General features: G+C 39.7%; 1 protein-coding gene across 1 annotated transcript in view; it reads right to left on the bottom strand.

Moving 5' to 3' along the window:
• The window catches only part of FBXL5 (F-box and leucine rich repeat protein 5), a 35,865-nt gene extending 16,715 nt beyond the window's left edge, over positions 1-19,150 (bottom strand). The window contains exons 1-5 of the mRNA XM_082052026.1: positions 18,992-19,150; positions 5,982-6,197; positions 4,076-4,171; positions 3,089-3,272; positions 553-735 (exon numbers count right to left, since the gene is read on the bottom strand). Coding sequence (XP_081908152.1) covers positions 553-735; positions 3,089-3,272; positions 4,076-4,171; positions 5,982-6,197; positions 18,992-19,117 — 805 coding nt within the window. The 5' untranslated portion in view covers positions 19,118-19,150. The remainder of the gene's footprint in view (positions 1-552; positions 736-3,088; positions 3,273-4,075; positions 4,172-5,981; positions 6,198-18,991) is intronic.
• Positions 19,151-22,608: the final 3,458 nt, after the last annotated feature.

The raw sequence follows: 22,608 nt of genomic DNA, 5'->3' as shown, positions 1-22,608 counted from the left end.
ACATATCTGAAGAATCAATACTAAAACGAACTAATACTAATTCATACGGTTCTTTGAAGTTTGACTACAAAAAGTAAGAGATTGTGAGGAAATGTTAGGACTCCACTTGGTTTAAATTTTCATTCTACCTAGTAACCTAATGAAATAAAAATTTTGCTGATGTAGGTGTAACAGCAGCATTTAAAATCCAAAACTCCTTAAATTCTTAAATTATAATTAAGATGTTGTATTAGTGAATATACTTTTTAGCATTCATACAAGCAAACAAACCTCAGTAAAACTAATCAACAGTGTGTACACAAGAGCTACTCGTGAGTGACAACCAAGACAACTTCTAGTGTCCTAATTCTACGAGATGCAGGTATGCTTTGAGGCTTTTAAACGTTTAACCAAGTTTGAGGGCACTATCCTCACCAGATGGATACACCCTCCCAGGATGCTCAGCTGTCAGGTTCATTGCACATGTCAGCCTATACTCAAGCACTCTCTTCTATAGACTAAGAAATTCTGACCTTCTACATGCTTTCAAAGGAAGAATTAAATTTAACTTACCTCTGGCCCAGCGAACAGGGTAGAGATGTTTCCAGAGCGATCCAGTTTTAGCCAACTGTGCCCATTCAGTGCTTACTTGACTGCACTGACATAACTCTTGGGGGTTAAGGTAACTGAAAATGGTCAGCATTACTTCAGGAGGAAGATTAGTAATATTTGTGGTGTGCCCTGTTACTTCAGTTTCTGAAATACAGAAAGTGCGTGTTAAGTGAAGTACACCCTCACAGTTTTAAATTAGAATAGTGGAACTCACATTTTGACTACGCCAATGAAAAAAAATAGCATCTCAAAAAAATGTAAACAGCTGTTTGGCAAAAGAGTTGAAAAAAAAAAATAGGTATCGCTTTGGCTTTAAAAAAACTTTCACTGTAACACCACCTTAAACAACACAAATAAAGGAAAAAAAAAAAATCAGCCCGTTATTCTGTTTGCCATTTTCTCCACTGGCAGTTTTTTCCAACCCTGACCCCCACAAGGGTCCAGAAAAAGCCCTGGACAAAAGTAAACTGCTGCTGCTCAACCACAGCAACATGTAAGGAGTATCTACTATAAATGAAAACAAATTAAATGCTTTAAAAAACTGCCTATGCCAAACATGAGATATATATATATATATATATGTACCTGCTTTGCCACATTCTCAGGAAACAGCACTAGCACCCAGAACCGACCAGCTGGGACCACTCTCACTGAAAGCTGGGACACAGCAAGAAGCCCATGCTCAACTCTTTGCAGCTGTCTCATTTTATTTCTAGCTTTAACTGCTAGTATAGATAACTAATTTTAACTTTTGAATGGTGACAAGATATTCAGGTTGTAAAGTAATACTAAATATTAGGTTAGAGACTAAAATTTGACCACTGTAATTAATACTTCAGTGGACAGCAGCAGGAACCATCTCCCGTAGCTCTCCCTTATCACAACAGTACAAAGAGAGCTGAAAACTATATAAAATAACAAATTCAGTGCTTTGGTTAGTGGGGTGTTTGCTGTTTTAAGAGAATTTTTAATGTTTTCTTTGAGGACAACTTACTTGCGAAAAAATATTTCTAAAATAGTTTTCAGGAGTCCTTAGAAATATAATAGTAGGTTTCACAAATTAGTGGGGATTTACTTCTAAAGTTAGGACACAAAGTACACAAGATTTTACAGCAAGACAAGTATCAGGTTTATTTTTGCGAAGAAGCTTCAAAAGTGAGTATAATTTCAACTTTATGCCGTGATAATCTATTGCTACCTCAAAAAATATAATTAAATACAGTTTTACTTGAGGAATCGATATATTTGTATACCGGGCAAGTTGCTACAGGTAAACTATCAGGAATTTCACACTAAAATGCAGTTAAAGCTTCACAGGACTGCAAGCTGTGTTATTTTATTCCATTTTTAAAAAGTGGGTGCAGGACACATACTTCCTTCTCCCTAAAGTCTAGAACAGAACCATTGCAGAATTACTACTGTCCCAAAACTGGTATTCCAGCTAGACGTAACAGCAAGTAATGCCATAAGGCTACTTCTATCATATTCATCTGTTCAGACTCAATAGCATTTCACACCGCGGACCGTGATCTTTTCTGAAGGCTTCACCTGGAGGGCAGAAAATGACCAGTTCAGTAGTTCAGAGAAGTCAAGTTTCATCAGAAAAAAAAAAAAAAAAAAAATCTGATTACAGAGTAGTTTTTCAAGTTTTTCACATCTTATCACCACCACAAAATCAGTTCATGAGGGCGTGCTCTACTTATCAGTCTCACACCCCAGTATTACACTTTTGGTACATTAATTACCCCTTCTTGGGCACATCAACTCTACTTTGTTAGTCAAGAGTGAAAACTGTAAACACAAACAACTTGAGCTGTTTCAACAGTCATAAAACAAGCCTGAAGTGCACTTTAGTAGTTATCCTTCTGGACTAAGCCTCATCAGGAAAGGTAGCTACAGATGAATACAAATGAAATACCCACTTCCAGAACGCACATTTCATCTGACCTACTCACATGCTGCACGGATTCATTCCCTTGCATTACTCCACACACAGTTTCTTCCTTCCCAATTCCTGAGGAGCCCAGGAAAGTTAAGTAGTGGAGTTGGGGAAGGTGAGTTGCTTTTAATTTGAAATATTGTGAGTTGGCTAACTATTCTGTTATTAAGCCATCAACAAGAGCTTACAAAGTGGTCCTAAAAACCAATAATTAAATGCAGGGTCTGCAAATAGAAAATACAATTTCAGTGGAAGAATGAAATCAGAAGTTAATTACAATTTCTGCCTGTTCATTATCTCAAATATTACCATGGGAGGGAAGGAAGAGGAAAAAGATCAAGAACAGGTAAAGAATGAAGTACTATCTACATTACAACCTGCCAAGAAGCCTGTATCAAACAGTCAAGTCTCTGAAGTTTCAAAACTGGTTTGAAGAAATTCCCATTTTATAAAAACTGATTAAACTGTGCATACGTAACTTTAGGTATAGAACTGGTGTGTCTTTTTAGATAAAAATTGCAGTTTGAAAGTTACTATAACTTTAATTAGATGTTTCACCTTGATCTGCCTTCTCGTCCACAGAATACTTAAAGACCTTCTGAAGCTCTTCCGCTTGATTCCACTTACTAAGACCTCTGAATTCAGCAGCCTCCTTTTGTGAGCAGTGCTGTGCAATTACTTTCTTCTTAATATCTTTCAGTTCTTCATAAGTAAAGTATTCCATCAACATTGGCTGAAAAACCTAAAGCAAAGCGGGGGGAAAAAGTCTGTTGCTGACAGAGGTAGCCAACAGTGCTACACAGACCTACCAATACAGAATTTTCCTTTACAAATTCTCTCCAAGTAAAACATGTCGAACATTAAGTGAACCTAAACACAAGATGATGGAAGTTTTGAGCTCCAACCCTCTGCTTGCCAGTGGATCACTGCGTAGTCTCAGACAAGCTGTTTAACTGTTTTCCCCAACAGAAAAGGGAAGTGATTAAAGTTGCTTAAACGAGATAATTTATCGAGATACTCACATGGAATGCAAAGTGGCACAGAAGAAAAACATGAGGAAATATTTCTGTTGGACAGACTTTGGAAGATTTACTCTCCTCAGAAGATGCTTCCCAGTTTTTGGATACCCATAAATCATCAGACTGGCAGTACTAGTCTATGTGTCCAATATAGGTCAGAGGCTGTTTGGGAGTGTCAGTTTGAGTCATGAAGCACTGGTTTACAGGACTTCTCTTTTTCCTTTAAGTTCTGCTAGACATCCCCTTAAGTAACTACCTGCTGCAATCAAATCCCAGCCCCAGTGGACTTTCATCATCAGTTTTTTAAAGGACCAGAATTTCATCATAATATTTCAATATGTTCACTGTTTTGGAATGTGTCACTTTGAAGTCAGAGAACAGAACAATGATACCACAGCCCTGAATGTAAATTGGCAGAGTAACAGAGAACTGTGAAAAAAATGAACCTCTGAGCCCTTTGTCACTATTCAGTCATTCCAAACCCCAAGGAAGATCAGCATCATATTTGAGAAAAATTTTTACCTACCTCCTCTTCCTCTTTCATATGAGGAAGGAAATCCCTGGTAAAGGCTTCCAATCTCTCCTTCAGTTGTTTCGCATAGTTTAGCTGTTCATATTCATTCTGAGAAGAAAGCAAAGATTTAACTATAACCTAATCTTGTCCATTCATTCAAGGATTGAACTGTTTTTCAGAGTAAAGCCCATTATGTCTTCCTCATGCATGCAGCATGTTTGCTCTACTTCATGGTAAGAATATGCTCACTTACAGTTCAGGACAAGCTGACAGTTTGTACTAGCCTGTTACTAAGCAGAACGAAGTATTCCCTTCCTGCCTGATTCCAATTTATTTTGTTACCAGATATGAATTAACTTGTCTAATCACATTTTTACTTTGGCAAACTTCAGTCTTTGCTCCAATCTACAGTCTCACCAAAAGTTCAAGTAGTAACAGAATAAGTATTTGCATATTCTGCATAAGAATTGTTCTAGGATACAGCAGTTCCACTTCATCTTTTAACTGCATACATTTCACATTAGTTATTCTACAATTCTAGTTTCCAAATTACAATCAGAATTTATAGACAGACATGTTCTGTACATATGTAGTCTGGAAACTGAAGAAATTCTTAAATAAAGATGTAACTGACTTTTAAATGCTAAAGGTAGACCAGCCTCATCTATCAATTTGTTAGCTTGTTCTCTGTGCCAGTAATACGAAGTTGGTTCTGAAGTCTGCCCAATAATTGCAACATACTGGAGTTCCTCATAGCTCTTACAGTAAATGTTGTAAGTTTTTATTTTCCACCTTCTACAACATCAAGAAACCCTGACTATTACAGAAAAAAAAAAAAAAAAAGCTTAAGCCATCAGTTTAAATTAAAGTAACCACATTACAAAAAAAAGTTAAACAGTTAATATATCTACAGAGAGCTACAGAAATCTGGTTTTCCACACTTAAGTCAAATAATAGAATAACACCAGCATCCTACCAGAGAAGGCATAACACAAAGCCAAGAGTGTTAAATTTCCCTTCTCCTTCACTTCACTTCCTTTTACAAATCATTAATGGACAGAGCTTAAGACAAATTTTAATGTTTGATATACACAGGGAAAAAAATATTTGCAGGATACCCAAGTCAAAAAACAGCCTTAGACAGTAAAATAGAATAAATCAACTGCATATTTAGTGTCTTTCTTACTGAAAATATGGACCATGTGTACTAGAAAAGTAACAAAGGATGTCAAATTATTACTAGAGACTATAGTTCTTAAGAGTACAGGACAGGGGAGTGGAGTTGGGTAACCCAGAGGAAACACACAGCAGAAGTCAAATAGGATTCTACTGGAGAAGCAGTTAAGTCGTGAAAAAGCCAACTGGAGAAATAACATTTACAGTTTTTTAAGAACTGGAACACTAACAACATCACTGAGCAACAGATTACTGGAAGGAGTACATGACTCACTAACAAAATACAACAACACTCTTTTTTTTTAGTCGGGTAATCATCTCCATTTGTGACAATAATAAAATGCCACGCACCACAAAAAAAGACACTCAGGGTTTCCTAACAAACTAATAAAAAACCATTATGTCTGTAGTCAGAAACTGTTCTGACCAATTAGCAGAGCAGTCTTCATATTCGAAACTTTCATGCCACCTCTCCAAAATGCCTCCAATTATGCAGTGATGGACTTCTGCCACAAAATACAGCCCTGAAAAAAAAAATTTACTAGAAATTTTGTAACTGCGATGAATGGCAAAAAGAATTGGTGTTTCGACTGGAAAGTTTTCACTACTGTATCAAGAAACCAAAAATGTTTTTTCTTCTGCTTTAGTTTATTTGTAGAATATCAAGAAAAGTTGAGGTAAACTAAAACATAATCCCAGCATACTTTCCTTAGGACACAAGTTCTTCTTATAGCCTACTTACCTTGACATTCTTTAACCCTTTCTCAAAGAGGCTAAGCATCTCTGAGAGTTTGTTGTCCGAGTGCACATTGTACACTGTCCGGCTACGTTGCTGAAGTAAACCAATGATACACTCATTTTCAATCTGCTCGTGCATTTTAAATTCCTTGAACGTGGCATAAAGAGATTGCAGAAGAGCCCGAAAATCATTATTGTTGGAGAAGTTGGTCTTGGAAAGCTGCAAGAAAGAAAAGCACATGAAAAAAAAAAAATCTCTTAAAATTATGTCAAGGTCAAGTTAAATCATTAGAATGGGTATTAGCTCCAATTATCAACTGTTCCCATTACTTATAAGATAAAAGCTTAAAACCTTCAGTTTTATATGGAGAACTGGCAAAAATAAAAACTGAATTTGCCATTTGAGCAACTCACTTCAAAGTCATCAAAAATTAGAGTAATGAATGCTTTTAATCTTCAAGTGCACCAGGTAAAAATCAGAGATTCAAGTGCATTGATAAAAACACACAAAGTAGTCTTCTGTTTGAATAGTAACTTTCCTGTAATTTTTCTAATGGTGCATTAAAATACAATTTAATACAACTTCTTCCAGAAGTGGGCAGAATTAATATTGTTCATACTAGACATTAACATTTATATAATATCCCTATTAATATGACTTTTGAAATTAACAGAATTTATTTTAACCTTCATGACTGGCCATTTGATTTTTGTTAACATAAATTGGCACAAATTCTATATAAAGCCCTCAAATTTGTTTTAAAACTTTCAAAATTCATTATGCACAGTCCTTGCACTTACAAGTTTGCTCTCACTGTTCATTAAAAGAGTAACTCATTTGCAGTGGAATTCTGTTAACTCCCCAAAGTAAGTTAGCAGAGTAGTTTTATTACAATGTTGTGTTTTGTGAATTACATTTAAGTAAACTAAGGGATTTAACTGCACAATTCTCTCATTTCCAGTTGTAACTATGTTACTGCATTTCCCATCACAGGCTCTGAAGAAAAAAAAAAAAGTAGCTATAAATTTTAGAAATATTACAAAGAACTAATGATAAGGACAGAAGTTTAACAAAGTGTAATATACGTAATAATGCGCATTGTAAAGAAAAGCGTGTTACATTTAATCACACAAATTCTGAAGGCAACTGCCTCATTCCACATGAATGAACAGAGCTTAATAAAACAGGAAAGAAGTATGAGAACTTCTTAAAGGAAGATCATCCTTGAGAGAACAATGCAGTTGTGGCATCAGCTTTAAGAAGCCAGTAAAGTCAAAATCATGTTTAAACAACATAAGCCAATCTTGTGAAACACTGAAATAAACAAGAGTGGAAGGATATCCTGGCAGAACTCTGCGCAATCTCCCGGCCCAGCAGGGAACCGATAGGCTCGGCCGCTTTCCCAGATCTACACGTTAGTCCGTTCTCAACAGGCCCCTGAGCCGATGTTCAGGGATGTGGTGTCCAGATGGAACGCTAAACCCCACCAAAGGAATACAAGCTATCCTAGCTAGTGGAAAAGGTTTCCAATGAACCAAGAACCAACAAATCAATACAGCACAAAGTTCCAGGCAACAAGGTGGTGCCATTTTTACATGTGTACAGTCACCATTAGCAACAATGTTTTGAAACCGCATTTTCCTTTGGTGAATGTAGAAAGTTTTGGGTTTTTTTTTCCATTCTTATGTTTTATTCCACATGCAGCTTCAAGAATCATAGCCTACAGCAGCATACAAGAGCAAGAATTCTACAAATAAAAACATTTAATTCAGAAAACAAGCCACTGGAATATTCAGAAGTGGTTTACCAAGATTCTGGAATCTAAGGGTTTTACTAGAAAAGGGAATCTGAGACATATGTCCATATATAAAACAACCGTAGATTGAGAAATCTAAAACTTCTATCATAATACAAAATAAAAACAAAAATTAAAAAACAAACAAAAAACCCCACACCACAAACGAAAAAAAAAAAGCCACCAATAAAAAAAAAAAACACAAACACAAATGTACTTATTCATTCTGACACTGCATTGCCACTTCCTGGCAAGCAGCAGCAATGCAACCGAAACACACTGGACATCTGCCAAGTGCTTATGCAACTCCAAGCCAGCTGTGCATACTGTACATTACATGCTGTACATACAAGCAAAATCACTGTTACTATGGAAAAACAAATTTACTTAGCCTCAGTGTAGATAGAAAACAGGGCAAAGTTTGAGGGTTTTTTTGTTTTGCTGTTTTCTTCCCCCATACCTCCCAGTATCTTTTAGACCAACTATGACAGGTCAGAGAAAAAAAAAAAATCACATTTGCGATGCCCTGTGTTAGGATCTGAGATGTGAAAAGCAGAAGTCTGAACAAGCACAGGAGTTGGGTGCAGAAATATATCTTCAGAATTGCCTCCTCACCTCCAGTCATTTGTGATTCAGACCTCAAGAACAGTGAAGTTTGGTTTCTAATGTAGCATTTCTCTTGATTGAGGACTGTCTCTGAATTGCTTATTCTATCCATAAGGATCTGCAATACCTGAAGTCAGCCCCCGAAAGCCCTTTTCCCCAAGAATCCTATTTGTTCCCACAAATGTTTGGCATTTTGGTTGATGTGAAAACATAAACAAGGCTGCTGAAGTGTGCAACAGGAAGGTTAGACAAAAATACTGTATTTTGCTGTTGAGTTTAAAAATATTTTTAAAAATCTCAGAAAATTGGTTCTACTACAAATTACCATGTTCTCATCCTCATGACTCCAAGTTTTTTCATGACTCAAAAACTTCTGTTGAACCTACCTATTATCATCCACAGATCTGGAATAAAGAAAGAATCCATTTGTGCAAGCAATTTAAGAACTCCTGCTACAAATTAATTGCTCTAGAAGCACTGTAACCAGGAACACTTGCATATTCACCCCTGCTACTGAGATGTCCAGCAGATAACCAAGAGATTATGGAGAGGATTTTGAAGTTTAACGACTGTACTTGAATCAGCAATCAGTGCATTAGAAAGGTCAGCCGAAGCTGAGAAAAACTGGCTTTTCAGAGGACAGGCAGCCTAGCAACAAAGTCACTCGGTCAGATCTCTAATTTCATTACCAGGACTGATGAAGTCTTATAACGAGGGATCAAGACTATTAACAGACAGCAGCTGCTCCACTACGAGTTCCACTTTTCACCAACTCTAAACAAGGAAAACTAGTGCAGAAGTTTAGTAGTGCAAAAAGAAAACCAAAATTCAGATGGAGAATCCCAAAAGAACAGTAAGGGGGAAGAAATGGATTGCATTAAGAATATTTGCTGAATGTTCAAACATATAAAGCACAGCATGTGTATGATCCCTAAGTGGGCTTAAAACACGCCACACTAAACCCATTATCACAGCCACAGGTGTTAGACATACCTGGGAGCTTTCTGGATTTTTGAAGACACTACATTCAGACAACTGTAAGTTACAGCAGAACTGTTCTTGTGTTTGGAATTCAAACTCTAATTGAGGAGTGTTACCACAAGAGGAATTGTCCTGGTGTCTCCTGAAGCCTCATGAAATCTAAGAATTATATGTAATCCAAACAGCCTGAGCAATGTGACAAACAGCCACTAGTCAATTGCATTGCAAATTCTGTCAGAAACACTTTTAGAGACCTTTGGCTGATGCAGGCATACTCCAGAAGTAACCAGGAAGTGTTAAAGCCAGTATTAACTTTCTTTATTAAATCCTTATTAAAAATGCACACACACAACAACACATCACCTTTACATCTTGTAAACTGGGGAAGGCACATCAGTAATCCAAGGGCTGCTGTGGTGCCAGCAACATAGTAAAGCACAAGGTCACAAAATGTACCCAATCTACTCCAAGTAACAGCATGACAAGGAAATGGCCACGTTAACTTAAGACTGCTGTCCTCTTCTGAAGTTCTTCATGCTTAACTGGTCAATTTAGGGGAGTTTGCAGTATATAGTACTTAAAATAAATACTGAAATAAAAATCAGAAATGTTGACTTTTCATCAGGGCTGAAAGCAATGCGTGAACTAGTATTAGGATTATTAAGAAGCAGAACTTGGAAGTTTTCTGCCACTGATTCAAGAACAGGTATTTCCATCCTTCCTTTGCAGGACAAAATAGTAACTCTGAATTAAGACACCACTTGATGGACATCTTTTTTTAAATCTCAAATCACAATCAAAGAATAGCTATGCTTGAAAAATCAGTGTAGCTCAGACAGTCATATACCAGTTTTAGGTAAGTGCCCAAATCCACTGGACTAAAACAGAGCCATTAACATGGTCAAAATGAATGTACAGAGATAGAGCAAATAAACCTTCCTTACTGTAAGCTTGTTATTTGATTTTTGTTCTTTGAGAACAAGGTTACAATACCAGCAAGATTAACAGCAATTGCTATTTATACAGTGCTTCATGTTCATGACACCCACCTGAAGGTAATTCTACATTCAACTCTTGCATCTCCTTTGTGGCTTTAGCGCTTTCATTAAAAAAAAAAAAATGAAACTTTCTGTCAGATGAAGACAGATATTTCCATCCATTGTTGTGAATAAATAAGAAAGCTCAAGACTGCTAATTTAATCACTGAAGAAAACACAGTACTTGGTTTCTGTAAGTGTTTTACATATGTGCCAATATGGAAAAAAGTCTTCTTAGAAGAAGAAAATTAATTTTCCAGAAACATTAGTTTACAATGAGTAAAGTGAAACAGCTATTTCCTAATATCTATGCCAAAAATATATTTAATGAGTGGAAAAGGTTTGCTTCTTCCTTAAAAGTATCCAAGCATACTATTAGCTGGAAAGGAGAAAGTAACCAACCAGAATAAAGAAAAAGTAAGCTGTTCTTATCAGACTAGCACAGCAAGAAGCAAAGTCCATGCTGCATGCTAACTTTCCCAGTTACAGCTTTCTATTCCCAACTACAAGCTAGAAAACAGCAAAAATGTGAGGAAAGTGAACAGGAAAGGGAAAACTGATTTTTACACTCTGTCCAGAAATAAACATTAAAAAAAAAAATTCTTCCTTTTCATATATCATCACAAGTAAAATTTTTGATAGGTCATTCCTATATATTCTGCTTTCCATATGCAGCGACTCTGCTCATTAAGACCTATACAAGCAGCTGATTACCACTGCAGGTGAAATAAAGACATAGTATTCCCCATGATCAATGCAGACTACATTTCCACCACTAGTTAACTCAGCAGATTTAAAAATCATTTAAAAAACAGTAATATATTTTTCATTACGGAGCTGGCAGATCACTTTGGTTAAGAAAAACTAACATTTTTTTGAATAGAATAGCACCATTAAAAAAGCCGCATGACACTACTAGTCAGCTACAACTTTTCACTATTACATTTTTATGTATTAGCACTTTGCATTATGCAATAGCACTAAAGTTCGAAGGACAGGAACTTGCACCCTGCAAAGATATTATCTCAGCTTTACGAGCATGAAAATGAAGGGATTAAAGGCCATAACAAGGTGTGCCTGTGTCAACACCAAGAGCATGTGGTTTCATGTTATACTTAATCTGCTGTAAATTGGGGGGTGGGGATGGAGGAGGAAACACCCAGAAGCAGCAGCTCTGCCCCTACCTCCAGCTGCACATTCTGACACCTTCCCTGGGATATGCTCCAGCAATCATGCACTCCTTGGCTTATCTTCATGTAGAGGTATTTGAGGTGAACAGTAAGAAAATCAGTTAAAGTACTTCACGCCCTACCTGTTCAGATGTATGAAGCCTTAAATCAGAGGACTAATACAGGTTTTATACCCTGAGTGCTTTTCTTGGCTGTTGGTCAACCTAAAATAATAGTAATTAGTAAAGCAGGCAAGCAGGACAGGATCTGGCAGAACTCAACAAAAAATCCAGAACTTTCAAATGCCCATCTGTCTGTCTTCTCTATATAATCCTGTCCTCTATGTAATCTCATCAGCTGTTTTGCAGCTTAACTAAAAAAATGAAGTAGCCTTTAAAACAAACAAACAAACAACAAAACACAAATAAAAACACCATATCAACCAACCAACCAGCACAATACTAATTCAAAGAGCACAGGCAATAGGGCAGGTAAAATCTTGTTCTCTATATTTTGAAAGGCTAAGGTCAAGCTTGCCAATGCCAAGCATAAGAGCACAGTGGAGGTTGAAAAAAAAAAAAAAAAAACCTGCTGTATTTTCATTTTTATTGGGGTCTTTCATATCACTCTCTTGCACTACATACACAGACAATTTTGTCTAATGAGCACCTGTAGATCAGTTTTTTAATCATGAGGGGCTTTTCACAAAGAGACACAAATAACAACACAAGACTGACTGCACCAAGATTTTCAGTGATGCAATTGCTATGAGTGCCAGATCCCCTTGGGGACCAGAGCAGAACATACCACAGGTAAAAATCAGCTGAGCCTTCTCCACTGTGTGGTTTCCACAAGTAATCTAGCAGGGGTAAAGGGACACAGGCTGTCACCAGGTCTGCAGAGATGAACCCAACAAAACATTAAAGAAAAATCTAAGTAAGCACATGAAAGAAAAGGGCCTCAAATGAAAGCATGATGAACAGTTAGGTATCTGTGTCAGAGCATTTCTAGACACACTCTGAATGCCATAGAAGGCTTCGTTCCTGTCTTACCTCCTGACGCAAATAGGCTCTTGCTAAGACCTGGCCTTTTGGCCTTCTGTCAGGACATATCTGAAGTCCCAAGAGTGAAATAACAGCAGCCTCAAGGCCACTGCTCATGCTCCCACTGCATCAACTCACTAACTACAAACACAGCTAAAATGTCTTTGCCCCTCTGCAGCAGTCTCGCCACAAATTTCCTAACACAGTCGAGGGTGGGAACTGGAAAAATTCACCACTCTGGCTTAATCCACCTTGGGCACTAACTGCAAAAGCTAATAAAAAGCCAAGTCTCTCAAAAATTACAACTTTAATGAATCAGTTAAGGCATATCCTAGGATAGCTGCATAAAACCTGTATGAACATGGATACACACTAACTACAGTCTCTAACTTTTTAGAGGGCATCACTTTTTTTTTTGGTGCCACAGAGTAGGAAAGAATAAACTGTTGTTGCTTAAAGCGGAGAAGGGCAAAGGTGGGTTATTACTGCTCTCCAGAGCAGGCTGGAAGAGAGGACAAAAGATCAGAGCAACATGCAAAGGGTGAACAGGAAACTTTTTTCCTACAATTCGAGAACAAAAATAGGTGCTAAGTAATTACTTGGGAAAAAAAAAAACAACTGCTGTGTCTGGCATAAGAAAATACCCTCAGGTTTTTCTTATAAAGGCAAAAAAAAGAGAGACAAAACAGCAAAGCTCCAATAGGTAAGAAAAAAAAAAAAAATCAGTGTTTTGCTAGACAAAAAAAAAAAAAAAAATGATGAGAAGGTTCAAGGCGGCAACAAGAACTAAAAGTGTCCTGAAAAAGAAGCTAAATTGCTATGCACATCTGAAAAGCCTCACTTAAACTCCAAATACCATTTTACCATTGCTGTCCCCCACTTCAGACTCCTTTAGCACTTTACTTAAAATACATTTGCTTTAAAATGTAGATATTTAAAACACATTGTCACTTCCAGATTCATCTGCAAAATATTCTGCATGAAGAATTAATTTAAAGCTGTTATTTTCCAATAGGTAAGTTACTGAACCCAGTAGTTCCCAACAGGTAAGTTACTGAACTCCTGAGCATCCAGAAACTAGAAAGACAACTGGTAGAGTCTCTGACGAAATAGTCAGAGGCATGGACAGTAAATTGCTCACCTACGTCTGGATGCTAATGAGTAGGTTTAATTTTCTTCCATCAAGAAAGAAGGAATTTCCTTCCATCTTCTGCCTGCAGTGATAGTGTAGCCCCATAGTTTGCAGGCTTACTAACATTAAGCATCTTAAGTAGCTGTTTATTCATTCTAAACATAGTTAAAGGCAAGTGCTTAATGCTACAGATGTTAACTGGTAATAAGCAAATACTACAAATTTCTAAATCAACACATACGTTTGAAGCGGCAGTGGAAAATGAATGGCAGTGTACTAAAATACTGAAAAGGGATGTCAAAAGTAGAACGAAAGCTTTATCAACATTGTTGATTAGAAGCAGATACTTATCTTCATGGAACAGTCATTTTCTGTTCTCAAGGATGTCAAGCAAAAAATATTTGACTTTGAAATAGAAATTCAGGATGTTGATAACTTGCATTATTTTTCAGATTTCAGTCCCCACTGCTGCCACAAAAAGTGTGACCATAATGTGGTCCCCTAATTCCCTGCCCAACGCTTTACAACATCAATTTAACTTAATTCAGGAGTATTTTTCACTCCTAAAATGGTTCACCTGCAATTTCCTTATTGCAAGAACATAACAAATTTAATACCCGAAAAAAATTTGCTCTCTTCAACAGAGGCCAAAACTTGTGAGGAAGAGAAACAACTGAAGTGCAACACAAGTCTATTGAAATAAACACAAACATTAAAGAGAAATGCAAGTTATAAAAAGAAATCATTATTAGGAAACAAAGATAAGAACTTTTTAGATATATGGAAGTTCTGAAAAGAATCCTACAAAAAATAAGCAAAAAACTTATCACTGTAGGCAAGTAGAACAGAGCAGCATTTACACTTCAAACGAGGAGGACAGAGTACACAGAAGGAAAAAAAAAAGTATAAATATATATACTTAGATAAAAGAAGAAAAGGGATACTTTAAGTCAACTGTTTAACAGGAAAGGCAGAGATGACAAGAGCAAAATTAAATGTCTTCTTTGCTCAAGTCTTCATAAGGAAGATAATTAGAAAAAATATTTATGGCAATTAATTTTTAAGGAGTCAGAAGTATAGGCTAGAAAAATACTAGTTAAATATTTATACAAGTTCAATGAATTCAAGTCAGCAAAACATGACAAAATTGATCCAAATTTCCTGGAAGAACCGGCCAAAGTAATTACTGAACCATGAAAAATAACTGCAGAGATCTTTTGTTGAAAGGTGAGACCACAGAAGACTGAAGTCAAGCAAACAGAAGGACCTTAGATGTTTTTGATCAAACACCCAAAGGTTTCACAATAAAGCTATTAAAGAACTTTTTCACTTCTGAAACGGTTAGTCCTGTTCCCCTCTCCCATACTGTCAACCTGCTCCTGGAGCTTGTCTGACCTCTTAGTAAGCCGGTTTTACTGAATCACCTTTTGCTTCCCTGCACCAGATGAAGCAGCTGCTCACCAAGGGGCCAGACAAGCACAGAGGCTATCATCAACAATTAACCCTTCCAGCCGCAGCTAGTGGTTACATCTACTCAGTCACAGTATGAAGTCTCACACTAGCTTCAAGAGGAAAAAAAAAGATATAGGAACAAGTCACCAATCACCAATAAATGCATTACAGTGTTTAAAGCATGACTGTTTTTCCTATTCCTTTTCCTAAAGCCGCCTGAATTCCTGGGTAATTCTATAACACAAAGCTTTGAAAATGCACTCTTCAGCTGCAGTAACTCCATAAGACAGCAGGAATTTGAAAACCCACAGTGGGTGTCTGGTCTCTGGGGAAGGCCCAGACAAAATTTAATTGCCGTGTGTCTCTTGACCAGAGCCTGCAATTTGAGCAGCCCTGATTTTGAAGCTAATGAAGTAACAATTGGCCAGCACAGATTTGTTTAGACAAAAGAATCTGATTTCCTTTCGACAAGATAACCAGACTACTTAGGAGGAAGATGATACATGCTGCAAAGCATGATTTCTCAAAGGTTTTTGATACTGTTTTGCCTCACAGCAAACTAATACAGTCTATGGGAAATAGCAGGGTAGCTCAAGCACTTGCAAATAATTCTCCAAGCCATCACTACCAATGTTTCCAGACAAACCACAATGGCATTTTCAATACACAATCAGTTGAAATCTGTGCTTCCTCATGACAGATACAACACTTTCAGCCACAGCTGGCAAAGCTGGTAACACAGGAGTGGCACACTCTGAAGTGTAGGAAACACAAGATCACAATGTGACAACAGAAACAGTTGCTACTGGACACCAACATGTTGTCTTGGACAAGTGCATAGTTTTACATACAGGATAGAAGTTTAACAGGAGCATACTTGCTTTGTGCTTGTTTCAGGACTGATATTTAAATTTCCTTCCATATTTTTTGTTAAAAAAAAAAAAATGCAGAGTTAACACATCCACAACACATCTGCTCTACTCAACACCAGCAGTGCCGCATTTTGCACAACAGATTTCAGGAAAACACAGGCATCATTAGGCTGAGGTTTCGTAGTAGCTTAAGCCATTCTAGCTGCTGGCTGTCAGGGTCGCAACTGCCGCCTCACACTGGCTTCAGTACTCATCTGACCAGCACCGCATCAGCAGAAAAGCTACCCTGCTTAAAAAAAAAAAAAAAAAAAAAAAAAAACAACGTTCTCTGCCAGCCCAGAGCCTTTGTGAGTCACTTCGAGTGCTGATGGGAGCAAGAAAGGCATGCAGTCAGAACAGCGGCAGTCAGATAGCTTCAACTGTTACAGAACAGCGGCTCGGTCCCGACAAAAGCAACAAGTACACCGAGGTACAGAAACCATGACCCACATTGTGAGGTAGAAGGAACCGGTTTGCTTAGGCCACAAAACAGATAACTAAGATGGAGGACATTGCTACATTGCTACAATTGGCAAATGGGCACAAGATCTTCCTGAAAACGAAGAACGGTTCACTAGAGATAGGAAAACAGAATCTGCTCTATTTGTGGCAAAGATGACGTCAGGCATTAGGAAAAGCATTTTCGCTATCAGGACTGCTGTAGCACTGCACTACCTACAGGGGGGACATCCTCCGAGGGCTTGAAGAATCTACTTGTCATCACAGCAGGCAACAGACGTGATAACTTTTTGGGTTTCCTTACAAAACAGAATTTTAGTTATTCTCCTTATCCAAGTCCAGGGCACTGCATACAACACATGTAAAAATGCCATTTAAAAGTGCAGCAAAAGTATGGTGAGATCTCTGCTAGCAACAGTTAAAAAAGGAGGATAACATTCCTAATGCATCAAACATCTTAAATGTCTGATTCACTGTCCTGTCTCGCATCAAGTCCCAGAAGAACAAAGTAAACTGTGTCGCTCTGTCCTAAAGGAAGTACCTACATCCTTTAGCCATCAGTAGCATTACCGCTTTTCCCCTGAAAAGCAAAGCAGGGATGCACCCATTTCACCCCACTAACTTTTGCTGCAATTTACTAAATTCAGCTGCTAAGAGACATCAACTATATTACAGTGTACAGGGAACACGAGGAACAACAAGTAAAAGGTAATTCACAAAATTAAAGACCCCTCAAGGCCAAATTAAATTTATAAAGAGCATGGCTTTACAGATTATAATTGCCATATAAGCAGAACTACAGTTGTCTAGTTACAGCATCTCAGTCACACAAGAAGTCAAACACAGTTCAGAGAATTTTTTCTGATGCAAAGGTCATAGGCCAGGCCAAGTTCTGAAGCAGGGTTGAAGGATGCAAGACTGAACACTTTTTTAAAAGTGCCATTCAGTCTTGCTTGCACTTTTTCAAAAGAAAAAGGAAGCAAGAAAACTCTCCTATACTTTTTTTTTTTTTTTTAATGAGAGATTACGGTCATTGCAAACTGTGTAGTTTTAATCAAATTTACTAAGATTTAGAAAAAACAACCATTCCTCCCCAGGCAGTTTTATCAAGTCATGGTAAACGTGGTCAAAACTTTGTGGGAGGCTCAATAAAAGTGCCAGACATGCCTCTCTAGGAACAAAACCCAAATGACTACGATATCTGCAGGTTCAAACAAAAACTGTTCAGCTGCTGTCAACAATATGCTAATATTGCTGCTGGGGGCCAGGGGGGAAAAAAGTCCCAGGTGTTTGTTTTGCATTATGTAAAATCCACTCTGTTAAGATATCACAAGTTTTCACGCCACCACAGATTAAAGTTAACTGCAAACGCACTTGCAGATAAAAGACAAAGTGAAATTACACAAGGTCTTACCTTCTTCCCCCCCCGACCTTCTGCTCAGCCTGCTCAGTTAGCTTACCCAGCAAAATACAACTCACGTTTTCTTTACTCGATTAGCAAACTGAACAGGCTCACATGAAGGATCTGGTCAGCGCCAGGGCAGCACAAGGTGGCATGAGGCTAACGGGGGAAGGAAGGGAGAACTGCCTCACCCTGTTGGCAACACTAAGCTATTATACTGTCTCCCATGTAACTTCACTCTCCTTTTAAGTGTCTGTTAGCCAATCTGGTTCTCCAAACAGCCATTTATGCACAGAGATGGGTGGCATTACTTCTTTCAACAGGAGTACTGGCTTTAAATATTTGCCTGAAACCCTTCCCTTACACTCAGGGCTGCTGCAGCAAAGTTTGCCTTTCAGGTGACACATCAGCCTCGATTACTAACTACACATGCAAGAATAAGAATTAGTTTTGTCTACGAGTAAAATTATATATGCTTAAAATAAAAAACCTACCTAGGGCATCTTTAAGCCACTCACTCACCAATTAAACGTTGCGCACAAACCCGCACACACAGCCGCTCACGGGTTGTTAGCGAGCACCACGCACAGCACCGCTAAGTTATAGAAACCCGAGGGTGCTCTCTCCCTGCCTGCCCCCCTCCGCGGCCCACGGGTGCCCACTGCCAGCGCCGTGACGGGGGCGGCTGTTCCGCCGCGGCCGCCCCGGCGCCCACTCCCCGACCCCGGGGCAGCAAGTCCGGGGGGTGAGCGCCGGGGACCCGTTGCCCCCAGCCTGGCGGGAAGGCGCGGCTGCTCCAGGCTGAGGGGAGCGGGACGCGCCGCCCGGCGGAGCCCCGGCCTGAAGGGGCCGAGCGGGGTGCGGTGGGAAAGGCGGCCGCGCAGCCCCGCGGCGGGAAGGGCCGGGGAGCCCCGCAGCAGCGCTGAGAAGTTGCCGCCGGGGCGGCGGAGCGCTGACAGCTGCGCACTCCCGAAATCCTCCCTCCCGCCTCAGGGGAGCGGGGCAGAGGCCGCCCCCACCCGTTACCTTGTCGCAGTAAAGCCCCACGAGCTGCTTCATCCGCCAGTGCGGAGCCGAGAACACATCCACCTCCTCGGGGAAGGGAGCCATGTTCTCCCCATAGAGCCGCGGCGCTAACGCCGGCGGTAACATCCGCCCCGCGCATGCGCGGCCCGCCGCGGAGAGCGCCCCGCCGGCGCCACGTGACCACGGCCGCCCCGCGAGTGCCGCCGCCCGGCCCGCCGCCCCGCGCATGCGCAGTTCGCTCCGCGTCTTCCCGGGGCGGCGGGCCCGACGGCGGGCTGAGGGCGGGCGGGTTCCTGGGCGGCGGGGGCGCGGGCTGGCTCGCCCCGGCCCTCGGCAGCGCGGCTGCTCCGCGGTTGTGCGCGGCGAGCAGCGCTCAGAGGCCAGGCCTGCAAAGTGCGGCGGGGCGGAGGCTGAGCGGGGCCGCGGGAGGGGCTGCGGGCTCAGGCGGGCTCCCGGGTGCGCTCCGGGCACGGCCGCTGTCCCTGGGGAGCGGGTCGCCGTGCCCAGCAGGTAGCCTGGCACGCTGGAGCACAGCAGCTCCTATGCCTTTAGTTAAGTAGGAAGGAATTAGAAGTGGCATTTTGCATTTGCATGAAGTAAAGGAAACTCGCTTCACCCAAATAAAACTGAGGAGATGACAAGGTGTGAGGAGGAGAGTCTGCAGCGAGCTGGTGTTCATGAAGGAACATGGCGATGGGTCCCAGACTGGGCTGCGCTGGGGGATCTGCGCCCGACTTCGTGCAGCGTTTGTGCCAGACAAAGTGAAATGCTGCTTTGTTCAGCATCCCAGACAAAAGGAGCAGGAACACCAGCCTTTGGTACACATCTGCCCATGCAACATTTCAAAAAACAAAAGTAGGAACATGCATCAGAACTGACCTTACACATCGATTTGACAAAACGTGTAACTGTCAGCCAACATGGCAGCAATGTGTAGTAAAACCCTTGACCGGCATGGAAATGTGTAGTGAATGTCCCAAAAATGCATTGTCAGACAATAAATGCAGCAGACCTTTCTGACCGAAAACTATTACTGTACAAAATATAAGTTGCAGGTATTAAAAAGATTAAAAGCTAAGTGTTGGTAAACAGACTGAAATATTTTGAGCAAAGGCACACATACATTTTTAGTCCAGTATTTCTCAATGTACTGTGAAATAAAACGGTGAAATTATTGCTGGTGAAAGTAGTATCATAGGGTCACAGAATGGCTGAGGTTGGAAGGGACATTAGAGATCATCCAGTCCCAACCCCCCTGCCATGTGAATTGAGAAGGAGAGGTCACATGGTGAGCGTTATCTACATCACACTGCGCACAATAATCACTTTATCTCTTTATCTAAGGAAATGAGGCTTAAGGAATAGTAGTATTGGGTGTTTCCCTTCATCCTTTACACCTCCAAAGACTTTTGAACATGCTGGCCTGCTTAATCATATTTGCAAATATGTATGAATCTGGGAAGGGTAAATGCATACAACTTTGAGAAGAGAAAGAAAAAAAAAAAGCAGTTACACATGAGGGAACAGGAAGGTAAAGTACAGGTGTTGTGCAGCTGGTCAGCCAGCACCTGGTTGCATTTACTGCTTGGCCAGTAAACACAGCTCTGGCTTTAGGCTTGTGCATTTCTTGAATGTATCATAACATACAGGAGAAAGTGCCTGATAATTGGACTAAAATATTGCATTTTTCATTGACAAGTCTAAGGGGAGACTTGGTCACTTCTAGCAGAATTTATACAGAACATTTCTGAGGGTAGATTCTTCATTAATGTACCAGAAAAAGGCATCATGAGATCCAACGAATGGAAGCTAAAGGCAGATGGGTTTGGGTCAGATCAAGGGTTTGAGTCTGAAGGCTACCAAACCATTGGAACAATTTGCCTGAAGGTGTGTGAGTTTACCCATCACATGAAGTATTTAAATTAAAACTAAGAACATAAATTAAAAATGTCTGTGCTGAGTCAGGGGCACCTCTGGCCCAGTGTTGCGTTTCCAGAAGTGGCCAGTGAGGAAAGGGAGGTCGATAGGGGATGAGATGGGGATCCGAGCAGTTGTTGGACTCATTTCCATTCCCCCTGGGATGTTATAACACGTCGTCTCTCTTTTTGGAGAACACCACTGAGCAGTATCCACATATTCTTCCCAAAGTTGATGAGTCCTGACCTGGTATGTCCTTGGAGAAAAGCCATTCCAAAATGCAGTATCCATCTTTATGTCCTTTTAATTTATACTATATATTTTAAGCAGAAGTTTTAGTCTGTGAGTGAATCAGTGACAATTTCTGCCCTGTTCTGTATAGTAGATCACATCAGGGATGCCTCTGGTTTCTGTTAGCCCTGAAATTATTGAACAAAATTTGGTTGTAGCAAAGTTGATAGTAATTAAAAAAAATCATTGACTTCCATGGATTATTGCACTCTCTAATCCTGAACACAAAGCAGTGACTTGAAATTGTTTGATTAACATGCTGGTGCCCTGTCGGCATGGCCAAGTCTCAGAGGGGTTAGGAAGAAAAATGGAGAGAAAAAAGTATCAAAGTAACTGAGGTACAGCATTTGCTGTGTCTCCACCATACCAAGAGCAATACTGCACATCCATTTCTGGGTAAATCTGTCTTTCCTGAAGAGTCTGCTGCAAGTAACAAACCAACTGGTTATCTTTCTATCACATTTACAGGAGAAATCCATCATCAGCAATTTACTTGATGATTAACAAGGTTTTGCCTTCAGCAAAATCCATCAGCTGAGTACCAGTGCTTCAATGTAAGCATGACGCTGTGTAACTAAGTATATAAATAATAAAGATGTATCTATTCACTGAGGCATGGAGACTGTTAAACAGAAAAAGAACCAACATGTTTCATAGAAATGTGGGTCCACAGCCAAATTACTCTAAGGTTGAATTATTTTTTTTTTTTTTAAGTAGCTGTATTTGCAGCAGTGTACAACACAGAATATTTACACTGAAGATTAGATTAATTGATGCTGTTTGATGATCTAACAAAGTGCTTAGGAAAAAGAAGCTGGAGGGAGAATAAGAGTAAACAGAAGTTGAAGAAACTTCTTCAGTCCACAGGAAATATGTGGACTTAATCCTTTCGGTTTTCATCATGATTGATTCCTGCTTGCAAGGCAATATTTTTGGTGAAGATGACTTTAAAATACGTATTATCACACCAAAATGTCACTGTCAGTATCCAGGGGAGCAGTGGAAAAAGAGCTGACTAGTGTTACCTTATGTGTGAGAAAAGATCACCTGAGTATTTGGGTGTTATGCAATCATTGCTTTACCTGCATATTTCAAATATTTTTGTTCTTGATATGTTTTTCAGCATTCTTTCAGCCATTAGAGAAATATGTGCAAAAAGTATACCCCTTTTAAACCGAAAATAAACTGTTTAAAACATGTTGCTTGCAAGGACTTGTGATGTTTTAGGAAGGTGTACAATGGCAATGACTATTAAGCAAACCTAAGGCATCAAGAATACTGAAGTGGTAAGGGGTTTTTTCTCCCTTACCTGAAATATATTGTAATTCTTCCCAGTTATCACCAGGTGGCAATAGCATGGCCTTAAAAGTCTCGTTTTTCTGAAGTGGGGAACGGTTGGACATGAGGAA

This window comes from Streptopelia decaocto (genome assembly GCF_964273445.1).
Source record: "Streptopelia decaocto genome assembly, chromosome: 4".
Classification (NCBI taxonomy): Eukaryota; Metazoa; Chordata; class Aves; order Columbiformes; family Columbidae; genus Streptopelia; species Streptopelia decaocto.
The sequence above is the reverse complement of the archived record's forward strand: the minus strand, read 5'-3'. Positions and strand labels throughout refer to the sequence as shown.